Source organism: Geotrypetes seraphini, chromosome 2 (genome assembly GCF_902459505.1).
Source record: "Geotrypetes seraphini chromosome 2, aGeoSer1.1, whole genome shotgun sequence".
Classification (NCBI taxonomy): Eukaryota; Metazoa; Chordata; class Amphibia; order Gymnophiona; family Dermophiidae; genus Geotrypetes; species Geotrypetes seraphini.
The window spans coordinates 528,083,809-528,108,330 of record NC_047085.1 but is presented as its reverse complement, the minus strand read 5'-3'; the positions used below and the strand labels follow the sequence as shown (position 1 = coordinate 528,108,330).

Sequence of the window (24,522 nt, the reverse complement as noted above, 5' to 3'; positions counted from 1 at the left end):
TTCGGTACCTCAGTGGCTTTATGTCTTTCAGATGTTACCTATACTACTTTCTACTAAACATGATAAGGAATTGGGTACATGTTTACGTCACTATTTGTGGAATGGGAAGAAAGCGAGATTATCCTTGTCTGCTTTGCAAAGACCTAAGGACCGGGGTGGACTGGGACTGCGCAGCTTGAGAATGCTGTCCCAGGCCTGACAGATGCGACACCTTAACGATTGGTTCCGGGGGACAGGACATTTATCAGCTACAAGTCAAGAATTGTCTCTCTGTGGCTCATTTCACTTCAGCTATTTACTTCACGCAAAGTGTTTGCCTCCGAGGACATCATCTGCCAGAGATTTATTTTTGTTGCCCTTGTGCCGAGTCTGGAAGGTTCTGTGTTAACGGCTGCATATTCCATACCATGCGACCCCTTATTTACCGCTGCAATGGAGATTTTGTTCCAGGGATGCCTCCGGTGGCGGCTGCAGTGTTGAAGGATGTTTCTTCTCAATATATTTTTCAACTGGTCCATTCTAATGGCACCTTGTACTCTCTGGAGGACCTCATTCGGGAGCATGGTTGGACTGCTCATCATTGGCTCTCCTACACTCAGCTTTCTTACTATGTTTGTTCATTGCCTCAAGACTGTCTTACGGATAGACGAATGGAAACTCTTTCTAGGTGTTATGTTTGTCAGCTCAGACGTTGATTCCTTTATGGTATCACCATCGTCACCTGCAGGAATCTTTAGGTGAACTACCTTATGCACATTATGCAAAACAATGGACTCTGGACTTACCTTGTGTGGTTATTGATCAAATGATACAGAGAGGACTTCGTCGAGTGGAAAGCTTGACCTCTAAAGTGACTTTGATTAAACTGAATTACAAATTTCTGCTACGCCTCTATAGGTCTCTGGCTTACTTGTATTAAGGTATGCTTTGTGCTTCTGCTAATTGCCTTAAGTGTCATCATTCTCCAGCTACTCTTGGACACCAATTTTGGACATGTACGCAGATACAAGCCTTTTGGCAGCAGGTTCATTAGCATATCATGGCCATGTGGAACCATACATATGTGTTTGGTTCGATCCTGTTGTTCACTGTGGAGTTTCTGCCGAGACCTTTCCCCAAGGGTTTTATGGGATTCTTGGAACGAGCAATTCTGCTGGGCAAGAAAGTGATACTTCATTGCTGGATATCTTCTGATTCTCCGACTCTGACTCATTGGCGTACTCTGATGTTGGAATTGGCATCCATGGAGAGCCTTCAAATGCCTTCTCTGGAAACGCCGCTAGGGCAAATGTTTCGTTCTTGTTGGGAACCCTTTTGGTCCACTCTGACGCCCAAAGCTCGTAGTCATTTGTTGAATGTTTAACTTTTACTTTTTGTGACACACTGGAATGGGGATTATGGCTTGTACTTGGTTGGTCCTGTGTTTTTGGGGGTGGGTGGGAATCGTCACACCATGGTTTCAAGTTTCAAGTTTAAGTTTCAAGTTTATTAATACATTTGATGAATCGCCTATTAAAATTGCTAAGCGATGTACAAAATCTGAGTAAAGAATAATAAAGAGAAACTAACATTTTAACAATATGATTACATAAAATACAGACATGAATCGGGAGGGAAAAAAATTAAAAGTTACAATCTTAAATTTTTGGTAGAAAAAAGGAAAAAACAAAAGGTAAGGGGTAATTAATCCATAGCACAGTTAGGAGCATCTCTAAAAAATATAAAAGTTTCAGATATTAAAAGCATCATTAAATAGATAGGTTTTTAAAAGTTTTTTAAATGTTGCGATGTCATTTTCAATTCTAATATATTGAGGCAGAGCGTTCCACCATTGAGGTCCCATCACTGTGAACATATCAGATCTTCTTGTTCCTATGATTTTCAGAGAGGGTACTGAAAGCAGATTTTGACCAGATGATCGAAGTGGACGTTGAGTACTGTGTGGGATTAGAAATCTAGATATAAATTGAGGTTCATTAGATGCTAGTGTTTTGAAAATAAGCAACATTATTTTAAAGATAATCCTATGACCGATTGGCAGCCAGTGGGCATCTATCAGTAATGGTGTGACATGGTCATATTTTCTCGCGTTATATATTAATTTGATGGCTGTATTTTGTATTAACTGAAGTCTCCTTTTTTCTTTCTGGGTAATATTAAGAAGAAGTGCATTGCAGTAGTCAAGTTTTGCTATTACTAAGGAATGAATGAGTATCTTAATCGAAGTTAAACTGAGAAATTTGGCGATCGAGCGGATCAGTCGTAATTTGAAGAAGCAGTTTTTGACAGTAAGAGAAATGTGTTCGTGATAGATCAATTTATCGTCTATTATTACTCCGAGGATTTTTACAGAGGAGACTAAGTTGAGTGGAATATTATTAACAATGAACGGATTTGACAGAGTTATGTCTTTTTTCCAAGTAAATAACATTGATTTAGTCTTGTTTATGTTTAGCGCTAATTTGTTTGTAATGAGCCAGTTTTGTATTGAAAAGAAAGTTGGTACTCATTTAATTGCCTTGTACACTGTGGTGTTCTGTATATTGTTTGGCTCTTTTTGAAAATCAATAAAATATATTAATCATAAATTTAAATGAAATCACAGTAAGACCAAGCTTTTTGTGGCATCACGGCACAAAAAAATTCCATGAACCATCGATTACTATAGACTCAACTTTATATACAATCCACCTGACGATTAAAATATTGGGAGTCATTATTGACCAACATTTGACTATGAAAAAACAGGTGGATTCCCTGGTACAAAAGGGTTATCATACTTTAGGGAAGCTCTGGACCATAAAACCATATTTTGAGTTTTCTGCTTTTAAACTTCTAGTTCAATCATTACTATTGAGTCTTCTTGATTACTGTAATATAGTTTATTTAACATATACTAAGAAAGAGTGGCTAGACTTAGATTAATTCAGAATACGGCAGTAAGAATGATTTATGGTTTGAAGAAGTATGATCATATGACTCCATTCTACCGTGAGTTGCACTGGCTCCCGATGGAGGCTCTTGTACTGTTTTTGGGTTGTGTTTGTTATAGAAAATCTCATGCCCTGTTCATTTTTCCATCATTTCAAGGTTGTATAAGTAAAAAATATATGGATCATACATTAGCAGCTCTCTACAATAAAGAATTTCAAACGCGGTTACTTAGGGCTTGTTCTTACAAACATTTTACATTACATTAGGGATTTCTATTCCGCCATTACCTTGCAGTTCAAGGCGGATTACAAAAGAATTATCCAAGATGTATTACAAAAAGAACTTACAAAAATAAATAAATAAATAAAAATTGGTCATTTTCAAAAAGAGTGAGAAATGGGTAAGGTTATTTGTTTGGGGTAGTTGGCTTTAGTGAGAGTTTGAGTTTGAGACTTGCGGTATTATTTCTTTTTTCAGAGTTTTCTTGAAGAGTATGGTCTTTATTTCTTTTCTAAAAGTCTTGTAGTCGAAGGATGCCGTCAGTAGATTGGCGATTTGGTTGTCTAGTTTGGCTGCTTGGGTGGCCAGGAGGCCATCATATAGTTTTTTCCATTTGACCTCCTTAATTGGGGGTTATGAGAATGGGGTGTGAGTTTTCCTATGTCTAGTTGCGGTGTTGTGGATGAGGCGGTTATTCAGGTAGTTTGGACTGTCTCCCTATAAAGTCTTAAATAGTAGGCAGTAGAATTTAAATTGTATTCTTGCTGGGATTGGAAGCCAGTGCGATTGGAGATATGCTTCTGTAATGTGATCATGTTTCTTTAATGAGTAGATGAGTCTTAGTGCTGTGTTTTGGATAGTTTGTAGTTGTTTTGTTATGGTTGTAGGGCATGGGAGGTAGAGGATATTACAGTAGTCAAGTAGGCCTAGTATTAAGGACTGAACTATGAGCTGGAATTGAGTTTTCTCTAAGAATTTCCGAACTTGTCTTAAGTTTCTCATGACTAAGAATGACTTTTGTATTGTTTTATTGATTTGCGGTTGCATGGTGCAGCATCTGTCGATAGTTATTCCTAGCAGTTTTAGGGTGGTTTGTATGGGGTAGTTGATTGCGTTGATTTCAATGTTGGTTATGGTTGGTATTTTGTTGTTTTCTAGGAGGATGAATTTCATTTTATCTGGGTTCAATTTCAATTTGTGATCTTTCATCCAGGTTGCTTTTGATTTTAGTGTTTGGTATATTGTGTTTAGAACTCTGTTGAAAACTTATCTTTTTTCAAAGTACTTGACCAAATAATTTTAGGCATTTCTTATGCTATCTTATTGTTAACCTTTGTTAACTGCATTGAACTTCTGCTTAAACGATTTATAAGCACAGTTTCTCTAGCTTCTCATTGTACGGCAACTCCTTCAGTCCCTTAACCATTTTTGTCGCTCTTCTCTAGACCCTTTCGAGTAGTACTATGTCCTTTTTCATGTACGGCGACCAGTGTTGGATGCAGTATTCCAGGTGGGGGTGTACCATGGCTTGGTCTAACGGCATGATAACCTTTTCAGATCTGTTCGTGATCCCCTTCTTAATCATTCCTAGTATTCTGTTATGTTATATGTTCCCCCAGATCTTTCTCAGTTTGTAAAATGGTTGTTTAGGATGGACGTCTCCAGCATAAGGACATCCTTCTCATGTATCCTTCTCAAAATATTCCTGGCAAGTCCTAACCATAAACTTACAAACACCTCCCTGAAATTGAACGGCCTAGACTACCCTATCAACCCCACCATAAAAATCCTTGGAGTCCTCCTAGACAAATGCTTGACCTTCGAAGATCATACCAGTGCCCAGGTCAAAAAATGTTTCTACTCCCTCTGTAAACTTCGCACCATTAAACGCTACTTCGACCACCTCTCCTTCCGTCTTCTGGTCCAGTCACTAATCCTAAGTATACTGGACTATTGTAACATCATATACCTGGGATCCTATAAAAACACCATCAAACTTTTAAGAAGAGTTCAAAATACTGCTGTCCGCCTCATCTTCGGCCTCAAAAAATATGACCACGTTAGCCCCTATTACACTAAACTCCACTGGCTGCCGGTGGAGGCAAGGATCATCTTCAAATTCGCCTGCCTCTGCTTCAAAACCCTAGCAGGCTCTTCTCCAATCTACCTATCCGAGCACCTTGAAATTGCTGGCCCCTCTCGTACACGAAACACCTACCTGTTCTCCTTTCCTTCCTTAGAAGGCTGCCTCTACAAGAAATTTCTCGACAGAACCCTTGCATTCCAAGCGGGCAAATGGAACAAATGCCTCACAGCACTCATCTCCAATTCCCCCCCTACCAAATGTTCAGGAAGTCAATCAAAACCTACCTTTTTGATAAATTCCTCTAACTTCTCCCCCCCCTCTTCCTTGCCTCCTCCTCGGACCTTGACTTACCTCAGACTCTCGACTCCTCTTTTCCTGTGTCAGCCACCAAATGGCTTAACAAAATGGATCACCCTATCCAATTTCTCACCCCTTCTTCGCTACCTCACTTACTAAATGCCTCTGCTCTGCTTTATTGAACTCCGCAGTATATAGCACCGCCGTATGTAACACTATTGTATGAACTCCGCTATATATATGCAACTTACAACAAATGTAACTTCTCTGCAATAGTAACCGACCTGAAAATAACTTCACTGTAAATGTAGAGTCGCCGAAAATGTAAATGTAGCTATGCCAAAAAAAAAAAATAAATAAAAAAAATGTGTAACTTCGCTGTAATGTACAGTCTCTTCATCTGTTAACCGCATAGAACTTCCATGGTAATGCGGTATACAAAAAGCACAGTTACTTACCGTAACAGGTGTTATCCAGGGACAGCAGGCAGATATTCTTGACTGATGGGTGACGGCACCGACGGAGCCCCGGTACGGACAATTTTAGAGTGATTGCACTCTAAGAACTTTAGAAAGTTCCAGCTCGGCCGCACCGCGCACGCGCGAGTGCCTTCCCGCCCGACAGAGGCGCGCGGTCCTTCAGTTAGTATAAGCCAGCTAAGAAGCCAACCCGGGGAGGTGGGTGGGACGCAAGAATATCTGCCTGCTGTCCCTGGATAACACCTGTTACGGTAAGTAACTGTGCTTTATCCCAGGACAAGCAGGCAGCATATTCTTGACTGATGGGTGACCTCCAAGCTAACAAAAAGAGGGATGGAGGGAAGGTTGGCCATTAAGAAAACAAATTTTGCAAAACAGATTGGCCGAAGTGTCCATCCCGTCTGGAGAAAGCATCCAGACAATAATGAGATGTAAAAGTGTGAACTGAGGACCAAGTAGCAGCCTTGCAGATTTCCTCAATAGGAGTGGAACGGAGGAAAGCTACAGATGCTGCCATTGCTCTGACTCTATGGGCCGTGACAGAACCTTCCAGTGTCAGTCCGGTCTGAGCATAACAGAATGAAATGCACGCTGCCAGCCAATTAGACAACGTACGTTTAGAAACGGGACGTCCCAATTTATTTGGATCAAAGGACAGAAAAAGTTGAGGGACTGATCTGTGGGGTTTCGTACGCTCTAGATAGTAAGCCAGAGCCCTTTTACAATCCAAAGTATGTAGAGCTTGTTCTCCAGAATGAGAATGAGGTTTTGGAAAGAAAACCGGTAGAACAATGGATTGGTTGAGATGGAATTCAGAGACAACCTTAGGGAGAAACTTTGGATGTGTACGCAGAACCACCTTGTCATGGTGAAAAACCGTAAAGGGTGGATCTGCGACCAGTGCATGAAGCTCACTGACCCTCCTGGCAGAGGTAAGGGCAATAAGGAAAAGCACTTTCCAAGTGAGAAACTTGAAAGGAGAGGTAGCCAAAGGTTCAAATGGAGGCTTCATTAAGGCAGAAAGAACCACATTGAGATCCCAGATAACAGGAGGGGCTTTAAGAGGTGGTTTCACATTGAAAAGCCCACGCATGAACCTGGACACCAGGGGATGAGCTGAGAGAAGTTTTCCATGGACTGGCTCATGAAAAGCTGAAATGGCACTGAGGTGGACTCTGATGGAAGAAGACTTAAGGCCAGAGTCAGACAAAGAGAGCAAATAGTCCAACAACGTCTCCACTGCCAGGGAAGTGGGATCAAGATGATGAAGAAAACACCAGGAGGAAAATCTCGTCCACTTCTGATGATAACATTGCAGAGTGGTTGGTTTCCTGGAGGCATCCAGAATGGAACGAACAGGCTGAGATAAAAGAGTATCATGAGACGTCAGCCCGAGAGATACCAAGCTGTCAGGTGCAGAGACTGGAGGTTGGGATGTAGAAGGGTTTCCTGCTGTTGTGTAAGCAGAGAAGGAAACAGAGGAAGAAGAAAAGGTTCCCTGGAACTGAGTTGAAGTAGAAGGGAGAACCAATGTTGCCTGGGCCACCTCGGAGCAATCAGAATCATGGTGGCTCGTTCCCTCTTGAGCTTGAATAAGGTTCTCAACATTAGAGGCAGAGGAGGGAAGGCGTACAGGAACAGATTCGACCAGTCGAGGAGAAAAGCATCCGCTGCCAGACGGTGAGGAGAGTAAAGTCTGGAGCAGAATAGGGGCAGCTGGTGATTGTGAGGAGCTGCAAAGAGGTCTATCTGAGGAGTGCCCCATTGAGTGAAGATAGACTGCAGAGTTACAGGATCGAGTGTCCACTCGTGAGGCTGGAGAATTCTGCTGAGTTTGTCCGCTAAAGAATTCTGTGCTCCCTGAATGTAGATAGCTTTCAGGAAGAGATGGTGATCTATGGCCCAATTCCAGATCTTTTGGGCTTCTTGGCATAAAAGGCGAGAGCCTGTCCCACCCTGTTTGTTGATGTAGTACATCGCAACTTGATTGTCTGTGCACAACAGAAGGACCTGAGGAAAGAGAAGATGTTGGAAGGCCTTGAGGGCATAAAATATCGCTCTGAGTTCCAGGAAATTGATTTGATGCTTCTTTTCCTGGGCTGTCCAAAGACCTTGAGTCTGGAACTCGTTCAAGTGAGCTCCCCATGCATAAAGAGAGGCGTCGGTGGTGATGACCAGTTGATGAGGGGGCTGATGGAACAGAAGACCTCTGGATAGATTTGAGGATACCAACCACCATTGAAGAGACTGACGAAGAGATGATGTCACAGATATGTGTCGTGAGCAAGGATCCGTCGCTTGGGACCACTGAGTAGCCAGGGTCCATTGAGGAGTGCGCAGGTGAAGACGTGCGAGGGGTGTGACATGAACTGTGGAAGCCATGTGACCCAAGAGAATCATCATTCGCTTTGCTGAGATGGACGGCAGTGGAAGCACCTGCTGACATAGAGACTGAAGAGTCTGGAGACGATTGGACGGTAGGAACGCTCTCATGAGGGTTGTGTCCAAGATAGCTCCTATGAATTGAAGCCTCTGAGTGGGGATGAGATGAGATTTGGGTAAATTGATCTCGAACCCTAGAATTTGAAGAAACCTGATGGTCTGGTTGGTGGCTTGGAGCACTGTCTGAGAAGAATTGGTCTTTATCAACCAATCGTCTAGGTAAGGAAACACCTGAAGGTGGTGGGAGCGTAGAAAAGCAGCTACCACAATCAGACATTTGGTAAACACTCTTGGAGAGGAGGCAAGGCCGAAGGGTAGCACCTTGTATTGGTAATGACAACGATTGACCATGAAGCGGAGGTATTGTCTGGAAGCCAGATTGACTGGTATGTGAGTGTATGCTTCTTTGAGATCGAGGGAACATAGCCAGTCGCCTTGATTCAGTAGAGGATAAAGAGTGGCTAGAGAGAGCATTTTGAACTTTTCTTTGACCAGATATTTGTTGAGATCGCGGAGATCTAGAATGGGTCTGAGATCTCCTGTTTTTTTGGGGACCAAAAAGTAACGGGAGTAGAATCCCTGTCCTTTTTGATCTAGAGGGACCTCCTCTATGGCATTTAGAATGAGAAGGGATTGAACCTCCTGGAGAAGAAGAAGAGACTGAGGTGCAAAGCAGACTCTTTTGGTTGACTTGGAGGAGGTAGAGATTGGAAGTTGAGAGAGTAGCCGTGTTGAATGATATTCAGGACCCACTGATCTGACGTGATAAGTTCCCAACGGCTTATGAAATAAGAAAGGCGTCCTCCTATAGGCTGTGGAATTTGGGTAGAAGGAGCAAGACTGGCTATGTTTTGGAGAACCAAGTCAAAAGGGCTGAGTGGACTTTTGAGCAGGTGTAGGTTTTACCTGCTGCTGCTGCTGAGGTTGTCTAGCAGCTGGACGTTGTTGCCTCTGACGTCTCGGCTGTTGTGCAGTTTGAGGCAGAGGGCGAGCCACAAATCTACGCTGGTAGGATGACTGTGGACGAAAAGGCCTGGATGGAGGAGGCTTTTTAGGCTTCAGAAGTGTGTCCCATCTGGTCTCATGAGCGGACAATTTTTGAGTTGTGGAGTCCATGGAATCTCCAAACAGCTCATCCCCTAAGCAAGGTGTATTGGCTAGCCTATCTTGGTGGTTAACGTCCAGTTCTGAAACACGAAGCCAGGCTAGTCGTCGCATGGCCACTGACATGGCTGTGGCCCTGGAGGTCAGCTCGAAAGTATCATATATGGATCTTACCATGAATTTTCGGAGCTGCAACAGAGATGAACAAGTCTGGTGAAAAGAAGGCTTTTTCCGATCAGGAAGATATTTCTCAAAAGCAGTGAGATTTTGGATTAAATGCTTAAGGTAAAAAGAGAAATGGAAAGCATAATTTCCTGATCGATTAGCTAACATAGCGTTTTGGTATAGCCTTTTACCAAACTTGTCCATAGATTTGCCTTCTCTGCCAGGAGGGACTGAGGCATAAACACTAGCCCCTTTGGACTTTTTTAAGGTGGACTCAACCAAAAGGGACTCATGAGGTAGTTGGGGCTTGTCAAACCCAGGGATAGGAATGACTTTATACAATGAGTCTAATTTTCTGGGAGCTCCAGGAATAGTCAGAGGAGTTTCCAGATTTTTATAAAACGTCTCTCTCAGAATATCATGGAGAGGTAATTTAAGATATTCCTTTGGGGGCTGGTCAAAGTCCAAAGCATCCAAAAAAGCCTTGGATTTCTTTGACTCAGCCTCCAAAGGAATGGAGAGAGAGTCACACATTTCCTTCAAAAAGGAAGAAAAGGAAGACACTTCTGGTTTAGAAGAGGCTCCTAAAACAGACGGGTCCTCATCACCAGAAGAGCATTCTCCCTCCGAAAGAAGAGGATCCTCTGAGTCACCCCATAAGTCAGGGTCTCGAACCTGATAACTCCGGTCTCGAGACTCTGGAGTAGAAGGCTCTAAATGCCGGGACTTGTGAAGAGACTTCCCCGACCTGCCAGATTCGGTACCGGGAGATGCTACGGTACGCACCGGAGCCGAAGTCTGTACAGCTTGATGGTGAGCTCTCGGCTCCGGCGCTAGAATCGGCATGGAGACAGAGGAAACCGACTGTACCGGTACCGATAGAGTGGGCGTCGATAAAATAGGACGGTCCACTATCGGTACCGGTGGCTCAGACTGGACTGGTACCGGTATGGTCGATGCCAGGACTGAAGGTAAGAGGTGCTGTAGCTGTTCTTTAAGTTGCGCCCTCAGAACAGTAGCTATACGCTCCTCAAGGGAAGGCACCGGTACCGTCTTTTTCTTTAAAGGTACCTGCGGTGCCGCTCTACGCTCCGAGGATGAGGACCCCGATGTCGAGGGGCTCACCTCTATTGGAGCGGAGCGCTTCCGTGAGCGCCTCGAGGTCGGCAGGATTGGGCTCGCTGCCACTGAGACCGGAGGACGTTCTAACGGGGAAGGCTTCTTAGCCGGCTTACCTGGAGGCGACACCGCCGCGGTATCGCGTGGTGTCGAAGATGTGGGTGCCGACTGCACCGGTGCCGATGTCTGTACCGGTGTAGAATCAGACATTTCGGCACCAAACAATAATTTTTGTTGAATCTCACGATTCTTAAGAGTTCTCTTTTTCAAAGTTGCACAGCGGGTGCAGGTGGACGCTCGATGGTCGGGACCAAGACACTGAAGGCACCAATTATGAGGATCCGTCAGTGAAATTGGCCGTGCACACCGCTGGCACTTTTTGAAGCCGGGTTGGGGGGGCATGAATGTAAAAACGGCTTCAGCCAAATCGAAGGCCGAGGCCTCGATGGTGGCTATAGGCCCCGCTGGGGCAAAACCGAAAATAATGGAAAAACAATAAAGAAACAATTTTTTTTTTTTTTTTTTTTTTAGAAAATAATAAAAAAAGGAAAGGAAATATTATCTCCTGAACCAGTTTTCGCGAGCGGGAATTCACGAAAGATTCTCTCACAACGGCCGTTGAGAGAGACGCGTCTTCTTAGCTCCGCGGAAACTAAGAAACTGAAGGACCGCGCGCCTCTGTCGGGCGGGAAGGCACTCGCGCGTGCGCGGTGCGGCCGAGCTGGAACTTTCTAAAGTTCTTAGAGTGCAATCACTCTAAAATTGTCCGTACCGGGGCTCCGTCGGTGCCGTCACCCATCAGTCAAGAATATGCTGCCTGCTTGTCCTGGGATAAATAAAGTTATTATTATTATTATTTTTGAGTGTCTTTTCTGTTTGAAACTTGCCATGAGATGGACTTTTTTATTTTGCATGTTATGAGAGCAGAGTATCTTAATTCTGACTTGGATGTTCTTTTGAAAATGCCCCTCTTGGTATCTCATTGTCTCATAGACTCTCTGAGATCTGATGTCTTCTTTGAATTCAACGGTTATGTGGGACTCTTTCTTACCTGCAGTTTTCTGGTCCGGGTTTTCCATATCCTTGCAGGGACTCCTCCCAGATGCTGTTTGCTAGCGAGTTGCCAATTGACGTCATAACCATTATAAGCTCCACAGGCCAGTCATCGAGGTCAAGAGAGCGCACTCGGGACAGGTGAGTGCCCAAGTTCCGATGGATACCAGAGCATTCAATGCACATCAGGGTGCCTAAATTTAGACTGGCCCAATCAGGATCTAATGGGAAAGAAGAAAGGATAAAGAGAAGCCAACAAATGAGATGGAAAAGCAAATACATGAATCTCTTCATAAAGGCAGTTAATATGTAATTGAACAAATATAATTATGTCCAGACTCTGTAAATGGCACCAGCCGTGGGTCAATCATGCTTAGGCGCCATTCACAGCATCACGGTTTTAAAGGTCTACAGTTCAGGTGCCTACATTTTTGGAGATTCGCACTTAGCAATGCCTAAGTCATGCTCCGGCCATAGAAACGCCCTCTTAGGCGCTATGCGATAGCTGCCTATCACCCAGTTAAATTGTTTTCCCCAATTATTGAGGTTATTAAGGGTATTTGAACCGAAAGGTAATGGCAGAATAGAAATCTGTAATGTAATGTAATGTATTTTAGAACATAAGAACATAAGATTTGCCGCTGCTGGGTCAGACCAGTGGTCCATCGTGCCCAGCAGTCTGCTCAAAGATCAGTGCCCTATTTGATTCTAGCCTTACCTGCGTATGTTCTGGTCCAGCAAGAACTTATCCAACATTTTCTTGAAGGGTGCTTTCCCCTATAACAGCCTCCAGAAGAGCATTCCAGTTTTCCAGCACTCTCTGGGTGAAGAACTTCCTTACGTTTGTACAGAATCTATCCCCTTTTAACTTTAGAGAGTGCCCTCTCGTTCTCTCTACCTCAACCTGTCTTTATCTACTAAGTCAATTCCCTTCAATATCTTGAATGTTTCAATCATGTCCCCTCTCAGTCTCCTCTTTTCAAGGGAGAAGAGGCTCAGTTTCTCTAGCCTCTCATTGTACGGTAACTCCTCCAATCCCTTAACCATTTTAGTTGCTCTTCTCTGGACCCTTTCGAGTAGTACTATGTCCTTTTTCATGTACGGCGGACCAGTGTTGGACACAGTATTCCAGGTGGGGGTGTACCACGGCCCGGTATAAAGGCATGATAACCTTTTCAGATCTGTTCGTCATCCCCTTCTTAATCATTTCTAGCATTCTGTTTGCCCTTTTCGCCGCTGCCACGCATTGCACGGACTGTTTCATTGACTTGTCTACAAGTACTCCCAAGTCTCTTTCCTGAGGGCTCTCTCTGAGTATAGCACCGGACATCCTGTATTCGTGCAAATGATTTTTGTTATCGAAATGCATCACCTTGCATTTATCCACGTTGAACCTCATTTGCCATTTCACGGCCCATTCCTCGAGTGTGTTTATGTCTCGTTGTAGGTCTTCGCAATCCTTCTGTGTCTTCACTACTCTGAATAACTTTGTAATGTCCGCAAATTTAATCACCTCACTCGTCGTGCCAATTTCTAGGTCATTTATAAATATGTTGAAGAGCACAGGCCCGAGCACCGAAACCTGCGGTACTCCACTCGTGACGCTTTTCTAGTCTGAGTATTGTCCATTTACCCCCCACTCTCTGTTTCCTATCCACCAACCAGTTTTTAATCCACGTGAGTATATCACCCTCAATTCCATGTTAGTAATTTTTCAAAGTAGACGTTCATGTGGAACCTTGTCGAACGCCTTCTGAAAATCTAGATATACTTTGTCGACTGGGTCACCCTTGTCTATCTCCCTATTTACTCCTTCAAGTAAGTGTAGCAAGTTTGTCAAGCAAGATCTTCCTTTGCTGAAACCGTACTGGCTGGTCCTTATCAGTTTGTGCCCATCAAGGTGATCAATGACGCGGTCCTTTATCAGCGCCTCTACCATCTTTCCCAGTACCGAAGTCAGACTCACTGGTATGTAGTTTCCCGGATCTCCTCTTGAACCTTTCTTGAAGATCAGCGTAACATTCGCCACTTTCTAGTCTTCTGGAATCTTTCCTGATTTGATCGACAGATTGGCTATTAGTTGAAGCAGTTCAGCTATAGCCCCTTTCAGTTCCTCGATTACCCTTGGGTGGATGCCGTCCGGTCTCGGGGATTTATCATTTTTAAGCCTATCAATCTGCCTGCATACCTCTTCTAGATCAGGAGTGCCCACACTTTTTTGGCTTGCGAGCTACTTTAAAAATGACCAAGTCAAAATGATCTACCAACAATAAAAATACTAAACATATACCCCCCTCTTTTACTATGGTGCGCTAGCCAATTTAGTACTCGCTAAGTGCTAATGCATCCATTATATTCTATGGATGTGTTAGCATTTAGTGCATGCTAAATCAGCTAGCGCACCTTAGTAAAAGACCCCCATATTTATTTATATATATACACACCGAGTGCACCTCTTCTGTCCTTCAGACCTCGTTTCATTCCCCAATCAACATCTCTCTCTGTCCCTCCAGGAGTCCAACTTTTCTTCCTCTCTTCTCCACCCCTATTGGCAACATGCCTCCCTCTCTCTCCCTCTTCTGTTCTGATCTTGCATCTCTCTGTTCTTCCTCAGGGTGTCCCCCTCTCTGTCTCTTCTGCCTCCCCTTTGTTTCAGGTTTCTCCCTCTCTCTATCTTCCTTCTGCTAAAATTTTGAATCCTCCCACCTTTGGTCCAGGTCATAGTAACATAGCAGATGATGGCAGATAAAGACCCAAATGGTCCATCCAGTCTGCCCAACCTGATTCAATTTAAATTTTTAATTTTTTCTTCTTAGCTATTTCTGGGCAAGAATCCAAAGCTTTACCCTGCACTGTGCTTGAGTTCCAACTGCCGAAATCTCTGTTAAGACTTACTCTAGCCCATCTACACCCTTCCAGCCATTGAAGCCCTCCCCAGCCCATCCTCCACCAAACAGCCATATACAGACACAGACCGTGCAAGTCTGCCCAGTACTGGCCTTAGTTCAATATTTAATATTATTTTCTGATTCTAAATCCTCTGTGTTCATCCCACGCTTCTTTGAACTCAGTCACAGTTTAACTCTCCACCACTTCTCTCGGGAGCGCATTCCAGGCATCCACTACCCTCTCCGTAAAGTAGAATTTCCTAACATTGCCTTTGAATCTACCACCCCTCAACCTCAAATTATGTCCTCTGGTTTTACCATTTTCCTTTCTCTGAAAAAGATTTTGCTCTATGTTAATACCCTTCAAGTATTTGAACGTCTGAATCATATCTCCCCTGTCTCTCCTTTCCTCTAGGGTATACATATTCAGGGCTTCCAGTCTCTCCTCATACGTCTTCTGGCGCAAGCCTCCTATCATTTTCGTCGACCTCCTCTGGACCGCCTCAAGTCTTCTTACGTCCTTCGCCAGATACGGTCTCCAAAATTGAACACAATACTCCAAGTGGGGCCTTACCAATGACCTGTACAGGGGCATCAACACCTTCTTCCTTCTACTGACTACGCCTCTCTTTATACAGCCCAGCATCCTTCTGGCAGCAGCCACTGCCTTATCACACTGTTTTTTCACCTTTAGATCTTCGGACACTATCACCCCAAGGTCCCTCTCCCCGTCCGTGCATATCAGCTTCTCTCCTCCCAGCATATACGGTTCCTTCCTTTTATTAATCCCCAAATGCATTACTCTGCATTTCTTTGCATTGAATTTTAGTTGCCAGGCATTAGACCATTCCTCTAACTTTTGCAGATCCTTTTTCATATTTTCCACTCCCTCTTCGGTGTCTACTCTGTTACAAATCTTGGTATCATCTGCAAAAAGGCACACTTTTCCTTCTAACCCTTCAGCAATGTCACTCACAAACATATTGAACAGGATTGGCCCCAGCACCGATCCCTGAGGGACTCCACTACTCACTTTCCTTCCTTTGAGCGACTTCCATTAACCACCACCCTCTGGCGTCTGTCCGACAGCCAGTTTCTGACCCAGTTCACCACTTTGGGTCCTAACTTCAGTGGTGAACTGGGTCAGAAACTGGCTGTCATGGTCTCTCTCACTCTCTTGGTCTCTCTTACTCTCTTTATCTCCCCCCTCCCCAGGGCCTGGCACCTCTCTCTCCTCAGTTCAGGGCGTTTCCCTTCTCTAACCCCTCTAGTAGTCCAGGATCTGCCCTGTCTTCCCCCTCCCTTTTGGTTCAAGGCTGCTTTAACGCCCCTTAAGGTCATTTTGCCTCCCCCCTCCGATCCAGCATCTCTAAGGCAACCCCCATATCGCCAGGGCTCTCATGACAGGCACAGTCTTACCCCAACATGCACGGCCTTACCTCCACTGCTTCCCTCAGACTGGATCATCGAGCTGTTCTTTCCTCCGTTCTTCCCTCTGGGCCTAACTACCACAAGTTTAATGTAATTACGGCAGCCTGCAGAGCGAATGTAGCAGGCTGCCGTCGGCATCTGTAACATATTCCCTCTGCCGCGGACCCGCCCCTCCTCTAACAGGGGCTGGACCACTGCAGAGGGAATGTGCTACAGAGGATGACGGCAGCCTGCTACGTTCACTCTGCAGGCTGCCGTAATTACTTTAAAGGTGAGACAGTGACAATGGGGGAATATGCTATGGAAAACATTGGCTCTGCGATCTACCGGCGTTGCTTTTGCGATCGACCGGTAGATTGAGATAGACGTTTTGGGCACCCCTGTTCTAGACTGACCGTCAACCCAGTCAGTTTCCTGTCTTCGTTTCCTGTGTATAGCCTGTCAGCTTTCGATATGTTGTGTATATCCTCTTCGGTAAATACAAACGCAAAAAAATGTGTTCAGTTTGTCAGCAATGACTTTGTCCTCCTTTAGCACTCCCTTTATTCCAAGGTCATCCAAGGCCCCATCGCTTCCTTCGCAGGTCATTTCCCCTTAATATATCGAAAGAACTGCTTGAAGTTTTTTGCCTCCTCGGCTATTTTTTCCTTGTAGTCTCTTTTGGCCCCTCTTACTGCCTTATGGCACCTGCTTTGATGTTGTTTGTGCTTTTTCTAGTTTTCATCCGTTTTTGACCTTTTCCATTCCTTAAACGAAGTCTTCTTGTCTCTGATCGCTTCTTTCACCGCTACAGTGAGCCAAGCTGGTTCCTTGTTCTTTTTCCTCTTGGATCCTTTGTTGATATGTAGTATATATAAATTTTGTGCCTCGGTGACTGTCCTTAAAAAGGGACCATGCTTGCTCTAGCGTTTTTACAGTGCTTATCCTCTGCTTCCCCACCATGAGTCTCATCCCTTCATAATTCCCTTTTCGGAAGATCAATGCCGTGGCTATCGTTCTGGATCGATGTTTTACCACTGTGTCCAGGTTGAAGTGGATCATATTGTGATCATTGCTTCCCAGTGTCCCTTTTACTTCTACACCTTGCGCTGGTCCTCGTCTGATCTTTGGATTAAAGAAGTTTGACCATGTAAGCGCTTTTTATGTGCAACTTCATTGGCCCCCTTTCGAAGCTAGCGTTATTTTTAAATTCGACTGCATTTGTTATAAAGCATTCTTCGGGTTACTATCATCATACTTATCAACCCAACTAAAATTATTCATATCAAATAAGAACACAAGAAACTTGGGCATGTTTATGTACCCCCCTTTGAAAGTCTGTCGTTTTAAAAATTTTCTAGACAAAACTCTTGGATGTGTTCTCCAATTGCCCAATCTCAATCTTATTATAAGTTCAGAAAATCAATGAAAACCTATTTATTTGGTAAATTTATGCGATGATTTTACATTGTATTATATTGCATTGCATTGTATTGTATTGTACTGTATTGTATTCCACTGAATTCTACTGTATTTTGTGTCTTCGCTGATGTGTCTCAGTTCTCTTGCTGTGAACCACCCAGAACTTCTGGTTGGATGATATATAAAAAAATAAATTATTATTTAGAATTAGTCCAGAATTGCATTTCCTCTAGTATTTTCCTTGACAAGTTGTTCCAGGAAGCAATCGCCTACAGCATCCAGGAACTTGGTCTCCCTACCGCAGCCGGAGATGCCAAGGTTCCAGTCTATCCCTGGATAATTGAAGTCGCCCATGATAACTGCATTGCCTCCCTTGCAGTTGCGTTTAATCTCGTCCATCATTTCTCCATCAGTTTCTTTGGACTGCCCTGGGGGTTGATAGTGGATGCCGATCTTCGTTTCCATTCCATTTGTTCCCAGAATTTTGGCCCATAGAGATTCCACCTTATTTCTCGTTTCCTGTGTGCTCTGTCCGGTAGACTCAATTCCCTCTTTGACGTATAGGGCAATACCCCCACCTTTTTCACTCACTCTGTCTCTGCGGTATAGCTTGTATCCCAGTAGCATAATGTCCCAGATGTTTTCCTTGTTCTACCATGTTTCCATGATGCCGATGATGTCAAGGTTATCTTTTTTGTGCCATAGCTTCCAATTCCCCATATCTTATTCCTTAGGCTCCTTGCGTTCATGTACATACACTTGAGTTTGCGGCCTCTTACTTTCTTGCATTTCCTTCCCTCTTGTGTCCCTTTCGATCCATCAGGATTTCTGCCTTGCCCATGATCCGGTGAGTCTTCCCTGCAATCTTCCTGCACCGTATCATCTGGGAATACCGTTTCCTGAACAATCGACTCTTGGTTGACTGTCGGCTTTCCCCTTCTTCCTAGTTTAAAAACTTGCTCAATTTCCCGCTTGATGTTGCTTGCAAGTAGCCTTGTTCCATCTCCGCTGAGGTGGAGTCCATCCTTTCTGTATAGCTTGCTCTTCCCCCAGAACGTCATCCAGTTGCGCACAAAGTGGAATCCTTCTTCCTCACACCAGCGCTTCATCCACGCATTGATTGCTTGCACCTCCATCTGCCTCTTCTCATCGGCCCTGGGTACTGGCAGGATCTCTGAGAACGTTACTCTCGGTGTTCTGGTCTTCAGCTTCCTTCCTAGCATCCGGAACTGATCTTTCAGTACTTCCCTGCTGTAGTTCCTGTTGCTCATGCTGTTTGTCCCCACATGGATCATCCTCAACTATTCACTCTCCATTGCAACCGTTTCTGTCTTCAAACAAGTCGTAGTTACAACTCTCCTCAAAAAACCATCACTAGACACCGCATCTCCCTCCAACTGTAGCCCCATCTCCCTCCTCAACTTCCTATCCAAACTACTTGAAAGAGCTATTCACTGCCATTGCCCAAGTTTCATTTTGGTTTGATGAATCGCTTATTTAATTTACTAAGCGAAATACAACTTTAATAAAAAGTATAGGCATGCAATTAAAAACTTGCTCAATTTCCCGCTTGATGTTGCCCAGACTTCCTTCTCATAATATTCTTGACCTGCTTCAATCGGACTTTTGCCCTCTCCATTCTACGGAAACTGCCCTTGCTAAAGTCTCTAATGACCTGTTCCTGGCCAAATCCAATGGCCTCTACTCTATCTTCATCCTTCTTGATCTGTTTGCTGCCTTGCCACTGTTGATCACCACCTCCTCCTTGAAATGCTGTTCTTGCTGGGATTCCAGGGTCTTGTTCTCTCCTGGCTTTCTTCCTATCTCCCATTGTACCTTCAGTATCTGTCACGGTAGATCCTCCTCCACTGCCATCCCGCTATCGGTGTACCTCAAGGCTCCATCCTGGGCCCTTTCCTCTTCTCCATATATATATCTGCTCTCTCGGTACACTGATGATCTCCCATGGTTTTCAATATCACCTCTATGCTGATGATTCCAAGATCTTCCTCTCCACATCAGATATCTCTACAGGAATTAAGGCCTGAATCTCAGCCTTCCTGTTTGACATTGCCGCTTGGATGTCTTACACTCATCTCAAACTGAATATGGCTAAAACTGAGCTCCTTATCTTGCCACCTAAACTCAACTTCCCCATCTTGCCATTCTCTATTTCTGTGGCTAACACTCTCCTCCTCCCTGTCTCATCAGCTTGTAGAGAATCCAGGATCTCCCTACTTCTAGAAGACCCCACAATAGGGATACCCCAACCAACATCCATCATGTTAAACTCACCTATTAGTAAAACTCCCCCTTTTTTAGATATATTCTGAAAGTCTACTATTAAATCTCTGTCCACTTCTTCCATCTGTGAAGGAGGCCTGTATATCACATCAATGTAAATATATTTACCATCCTCTCTTTCCAAATTGATCCATAGTGCCTTTTCCCTGCCTTGCAGATCCTGCAATTGTGTGGTTTTAATATGATCTTTAATATATAACGCTACTCCCCCTCCTTTTCTTCCTACCCTGTCTTTCTTGAACAGATTATAGTCTGATATAACTACATCCCAGTAATGGTTCTACTTCTCCAAAATTACCACTATAACCAACTCATCTTCTTCCATCACAGCTTCTAGATCCAGAATCTTGTTTCCTTCGAGCATTAATATATACTGTTTTCCAGACACTGGCCCCTTTTCCCATCCATGTAGAGGTATTCAGTGATTTACTTACCTGAGGGCTTATACTCACCCGGGGGCTTTGATCACCCTGCCCCATCACTTCTAGTTTAAAGCCCTCGTCAGTAGATTAGCCAGCCTGCTGCCAAAGATACTTCTTTGCTTCTTTGATAGATTTATAAAATCCCTGCTCAGCATCCCTTGTAAAATCATCCCATGGTCCAGGAAGTCAAAACGCTCTTGATGACACCATCTACACATTCATCTCCAGGATGCGTGCTTCTCTGACCTGGCCTTTACCCTTGACAGGGATGAAGGATGAGAATACCACCTGCGCACCTGACTGCTTCACCTTCTCTCCCAGAGACACAAAGTCACTTTTGATATGTTCGCAGGGCTGCCTGGCAGTATCAAGGGTCATCTGTGGAGTCTGATCTCTAAGAAAGTCTTCAGCAATGAATTCCAGAGTTTAATTACATTTGTGTGAAGAAATATTTTCTCCAGTTTGTTTTAAATTTACTACTTAGTAGCTTCACCACATGCCCCCTAGTCCCAGTATTTTTTTTGGAAAGAGTGAATAAGCGATTTACATCTACCCTATACACATCACTTAGTATTTTATAGACTTCTATCATATCACCCCTGAGCCATCTCTTCTCCAAGCTGAACAGCCCTAGCTGCTTTACCTTTCTTCATAAGGAAGTTGTCTCAAACCTTTTATCATTTTTGTCACCCTTCTCTGTACATTTTCTAATTCTGCTATATCTTTTCAGAGACCAGAATTGCACAGCGTATTTGAGGTGCGGCCATACCACAGAGCGATACAAGGGCATTATAACATTTTCATCTTTGTTTTCCATTCCTTTCCTGATAATTTCTAACATTCTATTTTCTTTCTTAGCCGCCAGCCCACATTGAGCTGAGGGTTTCTATGTATCCTCAACAATGACACCTAGATCCTTTTCCTGGGCAGTGACTCTTCACAGAGTCTAACATAATAAAGCTCGAGAAATGGGCATCGACATGGTAAATGAGGTTCAACGTGGATAAGTGCAAAGTGATGCATGTCGGGAACTTGGAGAGACCTCCCGGGAAAGGGACTTGGGAGATCTGATCGACAAATCCATGAAGCCATCTGCACAATGTGCTGCGGCGGCGAAAAAGGCGAACAGAATGCTAGGAATGATCAAAAAGGGGATCATGAATAGATCAGAGAAGGTTATCATGCCATTGAACTGGGCCATGGTGCGCCCTCAACTGGAGTACTATGTCCAGCACTGGTCACCGTACATGAAGAAGGACACAGTACTACTCGAAAGGGTCCAGAGACGAGTAACTAAAATGGTTAAGGGGATGGAGGAGTTGCTGTACAGTGAGAGATTGGAGAAGCTGGGCCTTTTCTCCCTTGAAAATAGGAGACTGCGAGAGGACATGATCAAAACATTCAAAATACTGAAGGGAATAGACTTAGTAGATAAAGACAGGTTGTTCACCCTCTCCAAGGTAGGGAGAACGAGAGGACACTGTCTAAAGTTGAAAGGGGATAGATTCCGTACAAACGTAATGAAATTCTTCTTCACCCAGAGAGTGGTAGAAAACTGGAACGCTCTTCCAGTGTCTGTTATAGGGAAAACACCCTCCAGGGTTTCAAGACAAAGTTGGACAAGTTCATGCTAAACTGATGAGACTGGACTCATTTGAAGCACTGGTCTTGACCTAGGGGCTGCCGTGTGAGCGGACTGCTGGGCAGGATGGACCACTGGTCAGACCCAGCAGCGGCAATTCTTATGTTCTTATGACATAGTTATAGTTTGGGTTCATCTTTCCCACATGCATCACTTTGCATTTGCAGACATTAAACGTCATCTGCCATTTTGATGCTCAGTCTTCCAGTCTCACATGGTCCTCTTACAATTTTTCACAATCCTCTTACTTTTCACCTTTACAACAAGATTAAATAACTAACCGGAGTTCATTAACAGACTTTTAATTCCTTATAATTCTTCGTTCAATGTCACAAAATCCTCTTGTCATACCTTCTTTAAAATTAATCAACACGTTGCATTCTAATAACTTTGCTGTCATTGCCCCTACTCTCTGGAATTCACTGCCCAATCATTTGCGCAGTGAATCCAAAATAAAACAATTCAAATCAAAACTAAAAACATTTTAGTTCCAGGATGCCATTGGACAATAACTGTCCTCTTAAGGAAAAAACAAACAAATTTTATCACTTTTTACCCTAACCTATTGTTTTTTCCTTTTTTTGTTTTGCTTTTTCTTTCACGATTGTAATTCTTCCTTTTCTTTCCTATTGTTTGAAGTAAGTCCATATGTCTTATTATGTGTTTTACTAAGCCACTTTGGTTTTGTCTAGTATCCCTGAATTTTAATCTGTTTTTATGTAAATTTTATATTGTACACCGCTTAGAAACCTGATTAATCGGTTTAAAATTTTTTAATAAACTTGAAACTTGATTTAACAACTTTGTGTCATCAGCAAATTTAATTATCTGACTAGTTAATTATCTTCTCTAGATCATTGATAAATATGTTAAAAAGTAGTGGTCCCAACATAGACCCCTAGGGAACTCCACTATTTATATCTCAAATATAGCTGTGAACTTAAGGAAAAATGCAGTAGCAGAAGGTAGGAAAAGCCTCAGAACCCTGTTAGGGAAAAGGAACGAAACTAAAGCTTAACTTTGTATACCGAGTCATCATTCTGAGAAGGCTCGACTCGGTTTACAGCAATTAAACAAACAGGGAATGATTTACAAATAATAAATACAGTGGTACCTTGGTTTACGAGCATAATTCGTTCCAGAAGCATGCTCGTAATCCAAAGTACTCGTATATCAAAGCACATGTCCCCATAGGCCACAATGTAAACTGAAACAATTCGTTCCACAACCAAGGTTTACTATGGTGGCCCAGGGGTGGGTGGGTTACTGTCTGTGGGTGCTGCAGCCCTTGTAGCGTGGTGGTTTCCTTTCCCCGGGGTCCCCATGCAGCTCTCCTCACTCTTTGGCGATGCCTTTGCCTTAACCAGCACCTCCCGATTCAAGCCGGCCATCCTCCAAACACATGCGCAGGACCTCTGCACTCCCCCGTCAAGCCGGTGCCGCTCCAACAACACGCGCACCATGTACAAGCACGCAGGACGTCCTGCGTGCTTGTACGTGGTGCGCATGTTGTTGGAGCAGTGCTCGGTTTGCGAGTCAAAAGTTTGCTGAGTGTTTTGCTCGTCTTGCAAAACACTCGCAAACCAGGTTACTCGCAAACTGAGGTTCCACTGTAATAATAACTTTTCTATACCGCCATAATCTTGCGACATCTAGGCGGTTCACAGTGAAGAGAGCTGTACAATCAGCGAATTACAGTGTACAAATAGGGAAAGATGTCACTGAGCAGTCAGTGATTATAGAGTACAGAATATGTAATTTATTTCTTATATACCGCTACATCCGTTAGGTTCTAAGCGGTTTGAAGAAAATATACATTAAGATTATAAATGAGAAGTAAGAAGGTACTTAAAAATTCCCTTACTGTCCCGAAGGCTCACAATCTAACTAAAGTACCTGGAAATTAATAAAGAAGAGAAAATAAAGATGGTTGAAAAAAGAAAAATTCTATGTGAACTTATAGGATGGAAATTAAACTGACAGTGAAGAACTGTATGAAAAATACATATGGAATGCAGTTAGAGAGGGTAGGTTACAATCTATTGATGGTATTTGTTTAATTGGAAGGTGTTAAGGTGGGTAATTTGGGGGAAGGTTATTTGAAGGTAGGTGAATCTTCTGGAGGTAAAAGAGGAGGGGTTAAGATATTTGGATGAATTTTTTGAAAAGCAGGGTTTTGATTTCTTTTCTGAATGTTTTGAGGTTGTCTGATATTGTCATAAGATTGGAGATGGAATGGTTGATTTTTGCTGCTTGTGTTGCCAGAAGGTTGTCAAACATTTTCTTGCGATGTGTGCCTTTGAGTGGAGGGAAGGCGAAAGGGTTCGAGGTTCTTCTGTGTCTTGAGGTGGAGATTTGGTTTAAGCGGTTGTTTAGATAGGAGGGGGAAGAGCCGTGTAATGCTTTGAATATCAGGCAGTAGAATTTGAATTGGATTCGTGCTTGTATGGGTAGCCAGTGAGAATTATAATATTTGTATGTTACAATATTATATTAACATGTTACAGTGAAGGGGGCTGGATAGCCAGCGAATTTCAGAATACAGTTGGTGAGGAAGTCACTGAATGTTCAGTGAATACAGATACAATTAGAGAGAATACGCAGTGCTCTATACAAAAATAAAGTTATTATTATTATCAACATGATGAGTATTAGCTTTAAAAAAGGAGGGAGTTGTCTAACTAGGTAATAAATCTACTGAACAGAGCGGTCTTAATTTCTTTCCGGAAAGCACGTAAGTCGATCTGGCTTTATC

The 24,522-nt window shown here is 43.5% G+C and overlaps 1 protein-coding gene across 2 annotated transcripts in view; it reads right to left on the bottom strand.

Annotated features, from left to right (window-relative positions):
• The window catches only part of AGAP3 (ArfGAP with GTPase domain, ankyrin repeat and PH domain 3), a 597,692-nt gene that overhangs the window by 35,354 nt on the left and 537,816 nt on the right, over positions 1-24,522 (bottom strand). For both annotated transcript variants that reach the window (XM_033932747.1, XM_033932746.1), the window contains exon 16: positions 11,678-11,900. In XM_033932747.1, the coding sequence (XP_033788638.1) occupies positions 11,678-11,900 (223 nt within the window). The remainder of the gene's footprint in view (positions 1-11,677; positions 11,901-24,522) is intronic.